Source organism: Cucurbita pepo, chromosome 5 (assembly GCF_057944985.1).
Source record: "Cucurbita pepo subsp. pepo isolate OVF chromosome 5, ASM5794498v1, whole genome shotgun sequence".
Taxonomy (NCBI): domain Eukaryota; kingdom Viridiplantae; phylum Streptophyta; class Magnoliopsida; order Cucurbitales; family Cucurbitaceae; genus Cucurbita; species Cucurbita pepo.
The window spans coordinates 2,417,674-2,425,610 of NC_141802.1; the positions used below are offsets into that span (position 1 = coordinate 2,417,674).

At 38.9% G+C, this 7,937-nt stretch overlaps 1 protein-coding gene and 1 long non-coding RNA gene across 4 annotated transcripts; both read left to right on the forward strand.

Annotated features, from left to right (window-relative positions):
• Window positions 1-927: 927 nt before the first annotated feature.
• On the forward strand, window positions 928-3,365 carry LOC111795779 (uncharacterized). 3 transcript variants are annotated; one of them, XM_023678359.2, is made up of 4 exons: window positions 928-1,120; window positions 1,249-1,637; window positions 1,760-1,861; window positions 1,935-3,365. In XM_023678359.2, the coding sequence occupies exons 2-4, from the start codon at window positions 1,257-1,259 to the stop codon at window positions 3,234-3,236; spliced, it is 1,785 nt and encodes a 594-aa protein (XP_023534127.2). In that variant the 5' UTR covers window positions 928-1,120; window positions 1,249-1,256; the 3' UTR covers window positions 3,237-3,365. The 3 variants fall into 3 exon arrangements, with proteins under 3 accessions (XP_023534127.2, XP_023534130.2, XP_023534129.2); XM_023678362.2 differs by having other exon boundaries at window positions 929-1,120; window positions 1,270-1,637; XM_023678361.2 differs by having other exon boundaries at window positions 929-1,120; window positions 1,275-1,637.
• Window positions 3,366-6,895: 3,530 nt separating this feature from the next.
• Window positions 6,896-7,937, forward strand: LOC147792605 (uncharacterized). The gene is made up of 2 exons (XR_015421199.1): window positions 6,896-7,294; window positions 7,382-7,937. It is a non-coding gene; the product is annotated as an uncharacterized LOC147792605 (long non-coding RNA).

The following is a 7,937-nucleotide window of genomic DNA, read 5'->3' on the forward strand; positions in this document are numbered from 1 at the left end:
TGGCTATACGTAACGTGTCAAATCGGATAATATCTGCTAGTATCAAATCTTGATACTGAGCGGTGTTCCAGTGAAGACGCTGACCCCAAAATGAGTGGATTGTGAGATCTTACATCAGTTGGAGAGAAAAAAATGAAACATTCCTGATAGGAGTAAGAAAACATCTTCTTAGTAGACGCGTTTTAAAGTTGTGAGGCTGACAACGATACGTAACGTGCCAAAGCGGACAATATCTACTAGTGGTGAGTTTGAGCTATTACAAATAGTATCAGAATCAGACACCGAGTAGTGAGGACGCTGGGCTCTAAAAAAGGTGGATTGCGATATCCCACATCAGTTTGAGAGGAGAACGGAGAGCATTTCTATAAAAGTGTGGAAATTTCTCCCTAATAGACGCTGTGTGACATACGTAACGTGCCAAAGCGGACAATATTTGTTAGCGGCGAGTTTGAGCTATTACAAATAGTATCAGAACTAAACACCAAGTGGGTGCTAGCGAGGACGCTAGCTATCATGGTGGATTGTAAGATCCCACATCAGTTTGAGCGGAGAACGAAAAACATTCCTATAAAAGTATGGAAATTTCTCCGTAACAGACGTCGTGAGATGTATGTAACGGGCCAAAACGGACAATATTTACGTAGTAAATTAATAATTTTGGGCGCAGTTGCCAATTTTTATGGGTACTTGAGAAAAGGGATGTTTGGGGAAATAGAGGAAAATAGAGGGACCAAAACGCAAGAAAAGAAAAAAATAGAAGGTTCAGAATGGAGGGTTAACGAGGGGAGAAAGGAGACAAGAATGTAAATACACAGAACCCAGTCAAGGTCCGCACATGCACCTCCCTGATTGACTGTTGAATGCATACGTGGCTGCCACGTCACACCTTCTTCTCCTTCCTTTCCCTCTTGAGATTTCCAAAACAGAGCTGTCTCTGTTTCCTTCCCTTCCCTTTTTTTCTCTCTGTTTTTTTCTTACTGCATTTCGAGATCTCTCTGAGTCAAAACAGCCCATAAATAGAATCTTTAATGATTCCTTTCTTCGTTGAATTCAAAGCTAAACCCATCTCCCCCTCGCCGGAACTTCACCTGAATCTCTGCAACAGCCACCGTCCGAACAGGTAAACTCTTGACCAGTTTCTTCAATTTATTGAGCTTTTGTTCTTGTTTTTCTTCGATTTCGTCCTCTATTTTAGTAAGATTTGTGGGTTTTCTTTCCTTTTTTCTTTTGGAATTTGGGTTTTTGAAGATTAAATAATGTCATGGCCAGAGCAGAAAACAGAGGAGAAATGTAAGATTAGAAAACGAAGGTGTTCTTCGTCTTCTTCTTCTTCTTCTTCTACTTTGGTCTTTAAATACAGATTCAAGAACACACCCACGTGGAAAATGAGCACAAAATCCCATTCATCCAACCGGTCGCCGTCGTGTTCTGTCGCCGGCGGCGGCAGTAAAGGGAAAGAAGCCTCTGTTTCGGTCTCTGTTTCAGTGTCAGCTCGGAATCATTCCCAGAAGTTGAAGAACAATATGGATATCATTGAAGATAAACAAGAGCTGATGAAAACCCAGGATTTTGTTTCCCAGATCTCGCATTCGTGCTTATCAGATCCGGATCCGCGTTTCAATGACTCAAATTCAAAGGTGAGTTTTTGATTTCGATTATGAATACTCTGTTTTGGGAATTGTGTTGTGAAATGGAATTGGATTTGGGTATTGAAATCTGAGCAAGTGGGGTTTGATTAAATGAATTAAAATCTTCCCAGAAAGTTGAAGGTGACAGAGTTCACAGAAGAAGAACATCGGCATCTTCTATGAGGCTTGGAACAGGGGAGGCCAATTTTCATGGCAATCACTGTTTAATAGAGGTACCCATCCAACTTGGGTTGCTATCATTTTCATATAGATACGATGAGACATAAAGTTATTCATTGAATGCAGATTGAAAATCCAAGTAATCAGGGAAGAACAGCTCGCCGGAAGACAAAATTCATGCTGAAAACACGTTTAAAGGAAGTGGGTAATTGTCTAACAACATCAAAAGAGCTTATAAGAGTATTAAACCATGTTCTAGCTCATGAAGACAACGATCAACACCGTCCATCATCAATTTCACCACTGATTACAGCTTTAAAATCAGAGATGGAGCGAGCCAAGGCTCGTGTTGATCATTTGATTAAAGATCAAAGCTTTCATGGCGATGAAATTGAGATTGTAATGAAGCGATTTACAGAGGAAAAGACAGCGTTGAAGAACAGAGAGAGAGCTCGAGTTCGTAGCTCCATTGCTTCAATGGCGGATGAGATTGAGATTGAGAAGAAGCTTAGAAGACAAGCTGAGAGATTGAACAAAACAATTGCTAAAGAACTCGCTGAAGCTAAAATTTCACTTTCTAAAGCGATGAAAGATCTTCAAAGGGAGCGGAGAGCTAAGGAGATATTCGAGCAAATATGCGATGAATTAGCTAAAGGGATTGGAGAAGACAGAGCTCAATTCGAGGAGTTTAAGAAGGAATCTGCTAAAGTACGAGAAGAAATCGAACAAGAACGTGAAATGCTTCAATTGGCTGATGTTTTACGAGAGGAAAGAGTTCAGATGAAGCTGTCGGAAGCGAAATATCAATTTGAAGAGAAGAACGCCGCCGTGGAACGGCTGAAAGACGAGCTGGAAGCGTTTCTGATAACCCAATTCCGCCATGAAAACAGGGAAGAAGAAGATTATTCCGGCAAGATCAAAGAATTGGAAGCGTATTTGAAGAAAATAAATTTTGGGTCTGTTCAAGAACACCTTGAAGGAGATGAGAAGATTGAAGAACAGGAATGTTCAGAGGAGGACGACAGCGATCTTCATTCGATTGAGCTGAACATGGATAACAACAACAAGAGTTACAGATGGAGCTTTGTTCATGGAGGATCTAAAAGGAACTCATTTGAGAAGGATCAAATCAATGGAAGAAAGTCTGTTTCAGAGAAGATTCAATGGGGAAGCATTTGTTTGAATCGAAAAGCTTCGAATGGCTCTAAAAATGGCGAATTTGTTGGTCGGAAGAGCCATGAAAGTACAGAGAGATTGGAGTGGGAGAGATTTACAGAGGTTTTTGAAAAGGAGGGAGACAATGGAAGTGCAGAGAAGAAGAACACTAAATCTGGGAAGTGTCTTAGAGACATTCTGTTTCCAGGATTTGTGGAACCAAATGATGATGTTGGGATTGCTGGCAATGTGGAGATGGATGAAGCTTCTTGATTTGGAAACTTCTTTGTTCTTCATGTTCATATTCATATGTAATTAGAGTTGTATACACCCACAAATTCGTGCAAATCCGATATATTTTGTTATACGATTTCATCTTTAATTACCCGTTTGTCGTTTTGATTTGAAACTCTTTCAAATGTCTAGAGATTGGTCGTTGGACTCTGGGCCCACTCCTACCGAGAAAGAACAAAGTGGATCATGTTGAGAATTGTTAGGAGAGGAGTTTCAAGTCGGCGATCATGAGTTTATAAGTAAGGAATACATCTCTGTTGGTACGAGATCTTTTGGAGAACTTATGCGTAAAGTGGACAATATCATATCATTGTGGAGAGTCGTGGTTACTAATGGATCATGCCTGAATATTGCTTGAATGACAAAGGAGGAGACATCATCGGGACAGCGCGGTCGAGGATCAAACTAATAAAGAAGCAAGAGCCCAAGAACACGCATTGAAATTGAGCCCAAGAGTTGACCCAACAATTATTGTAACATATACATATAAACATTTACTCTCTTTGACTTCTTTGTTTTCTTTTTTACTTGTTATAATTACATTAGCTCACCGTAATCGATCGAGTCCTTGAGATTGGTACCACGAAAAACTCCCCAAAAGCATCGACTCGAGAAAGAAAATGTAGGGTTTCGTTCTCGTTGATTAGTTAGCCTCTACTTGAGGAAAGGGTTTCGTAGTTTTGTCCATAAGGTAAGTTATATCTATCCCTCAAGAACCCGTTAAAGCTGAAATGGTATTGAATTCTAAAGCTACCGAGTCATAATGACAAAGAAATGCAACCAAGTTAGAGAACAATTGCTATTATCATTATAACAGCTCAAGCCCACTACTAGTAGACATTGTCCACTTTGACCCATTACATATCGCCGTCAGCCTCACGGTTTTCAAACGTGTCTACTAGGGAGAGGTTTCCACAATTGTGAAGTCCCACATCGGTTGGAGAGGGAAACAAAACATTCCTTATAAGGGTGTGGAAACCTCTCCCTAGTAGGCACGTTTTAAAATCATGAGGCTGACGACGATACGTAACGAACCAAAACGGATAACATTAAGAGGGGATTCAATTGCTTGAGGATTGCATAGACACCCTGATTTTGGATGGAGGATGGAGGGTAAGAGTATAACATCAAGAGGGGATCACGGGGTGCCTTCTTGTCTACGTTGCCCGACAAATAACTCAAAGACCTACTCTTTATTGGAGCTTTCTATTGTATATTGTACATCAAATGTGTGAATAGTTGTGCAATCCTAACAACCTTTTTTAGTACTGTGTTTGTGTACGTGTTGCGACCGTGAAGAGGACTAGGGCAACTAGATTGCATTGTTCCCGAGCGAGGACTCGATGGGTAACCACAAATAATGGCTCGAGTGCTCGAGTGATTAGTCTTTTCACTTTTTACCCATTTTGAAGTGGCATAAAAAGAATTTGAATATGAAATTGATGAATTATGAGAAGCACACCATTCTTGGAAAAAAAAAAAAAACTTAGGGCTTTGAATGTCTCCATGTATTTTCTCATTAAATTGCTGTCATTTCTTGGTGTCACATTTATTTGCAATACACCCTTCTCTGAAAATAAAAATTATTGTACCGTCCCCAATTTTTAGCCTACACGTCCTCGCGCTTCAATAACTTTCTACCCCACAAACTACTTGTGACCAAATATTGTTTCCCGAATACGTACAAAGTTTCAACCCATGCATAACTGACCGACACTGTTAGGAACCACAGATCTCCACAATGGTATGATATTATTTACTTTGAGCACAAACTCTCAGGGTTTTACATTTGGTTTCTCCAAAATACCTCGTACCAACAAAAATGTATTCTTTACTTATAAACTCACGATCAACCGAAACAATTCTCAACATATTCGTTACTTATAAACTCATTACGGGTATAAAAGGTTTTGCACTAATTTCGGGGGAGTTTGTAAAAGGAGAAGGGGACAGGACATGCATTAAGGTTTGTTTGGAGTGATTATTAATGTTTACGAAATACAATGTTGTTTGCTAAAGGTTCTGTGTCAGGACATGCCCTGTTTCTAATTGCAACGTTGTTCATTACTATCCATTTTAATCAATACATGTTACAAACAACAAAAGGCCTGTCCAACAATTAAACGCATCCTTCAACATTACTATAGTCCATGTCTTTGAACAAGCTGTCCGGTTGCGTTTTCGGCGCACCCCTGCCCCGGTTACTACTTCGACCAACACACCACCCTGAATTGTCTTCGAGCGGTTGAGTTCGAATCGAATTTCGATATCATGCTCATACCCTTTTGTGTCGAGGATCATTGGAGGAGGAGCCCCATGTTAGCTAATTAAAAGAACGATCAAGTAAGAAATATATCTCTATTGGTCATACCAGTGTCGAGGTTCGTGATTACTAACATTCTATACTTTTCAGTAATAATTGTTTTTACTTCCCAGTAATAATTGTAGAGATGTGATTCAAATTAAGCTCGTACAAAGTACTGTCTTGTCTTGTCTTCATGTACTTAAATTTCCCTTAACGTCGTTTATTGGTTACTCTAAAACTAAATTGAAATTGAATTTTATTGTTAATTTTAAATAATGTATATACAAAAATAATTTTTTAAAAACTATTTAAAAGGTAATATTTTAAAATATATATTAATATGGAATTGAAAATTTTAATTAATATATATTTTACAAATTAATATTTTTATTTTATTAAAAACACGATTTTGAATCAAAATAATTAAAATAAATAAATAAATATTTTAAATTTATGTTCTAACTAATTGTAACTGTATGACCCTACCATTCTGAAAGCGGTAAGGACAGAGTGGAGTGGGTTGGGCCCTGTTCTTTTTACTTCTTTATTTTATTATTATTATTTATTTTTTTACTTTGTTTCTTAATTTTAAATAATTTTATTCTTCATTACTCGTCTATCTGTGTAGGTCCTAGTCTGTCTTCGAGATTGGTTTATGACGTCATAACATTAGCCTTGACCCGTTCCTACACTCAATAGAAGTGTTCATCCTAAACCACCTACCTGCATAGTCCATAATCTCTTACAATATCGATTTACGGAGTTGTGGTGTCGGCCTTGACTCGTGCCTACGCTCAATAGGGGTTCTCATCCTGACACCTACCTGTGTAGTCCCTAGACTGGTTTACAGGTTCGCCGTTTGTACACTCATGTAGTCTAGAGTGCTTAAGAACTTACCTTACCTCCGTATCTTCCTCGTTCTTGATGGTTTTGAATGATTCAAAAGTCCAAAGTGCTTTTCGTTAAGGTTACGAGAAGATTTTGTGAAGGAAGCTTGGTCGGAATCAAACTCCTTGTGGCCTAAACCGAGTTGACTTTGACCATTTTTCCAGTTTTTCACTATTTTTCTCATATATATATATATTTTAGTTCGAGACTTTTCCAAGCATTTTTCTCTCATACGTAATCTTAAAATTTGATCTCTAAAACTCTCAATAAAATCCCGAAGATTTCATAAAAAATTTAATTCTCAATCTAGAAAGAGTTCTCGACGAGAGTTAGTAGAGGGAACTAATGACTATCCATATTTAGTTTTCGTGAAATACGATATCAGATCATGTATATGAGATTACCAAAGTTACATTAGGAACGATATCAATGTTGGATTCCGGTTTAAACATCGAAACGTATCGAAAGTCGATTGCTCGGGTAGCGGTCTTACATGAATTGATACACATGAAGCACAGAAAGCAACAAAAAAGTAGAATGATTGAAAGAAATAAAAGAAGGAAAGCACCGAAATGTTAGGTGATTATAAGTGGTGCATTGATAGTCTCACTGAAATTTGTTTGGAATAGGATATGAACTTGAAGAGGGTTGTTCGTTCGTAATTGGGTGATGACATGAATGTGCTCGATGCATTGATATCCACTGGGCCCTCTCTGATTATTATCTGTGTACCTTTGTGCCCCAATTTTGTGTGTTTTTAATACCCATTTCCCTCGCCCTTGCTATCTTCACTTGCTTGCCTTGCTATCTTCACTTGCTTGCCTTGCTATTCCACGCATCACAGGCACAACCCTCTCACTCAAATTCAAATTTCATTTTCTTTTTTCAAACTTCTTCCTCATAATACCCTCTATTTTCTTGTGAATTGTAGGTTAAAAATGAGCAAGAGGCCGAGAAGTAGCGAGACCGAGGTTGCCTTGAGAGTGGACATGAACCGCTCGCCAACGACGTCGTCGATGAGCATGTTTGGAGGATCAGAGTCGGGATCGGGATCGGATGTGTCGGTGGAGAGTTCTTGCTTGTCGTTGTGGGATGGGGAAGTGGAGGAGGATGAGATGATAGTAACGAGATCGATGGTGCTTGTCGGGTGTCCGGGGTGCTTCATGTACGTGATGCTGACCGACAAGAGCTCCCAATGTCCCAAATGCAAGAACAATGTGTTTCTTGATTTCTTCAACCAACAAAAACATCATGCCTAGCTTCCTTATAGCTCAAACAAACCTCTAATTTTGTATGTTTGCTTTGTTTTTGTTGCGTTTGGTTGGTATGCGTAATCTAAGCCCGAGTCCGCTCGAGTCAACTCAAGTCAACTCGGGTCTATGAATGAATTGACTAATAATCCTTTCTTTCTCCATTAGTTCTTGCCCTTGTAGCTGTCTGTGTTTACAGATAACAACTTTTGAAATGTCATTAAGATATTATTTTTC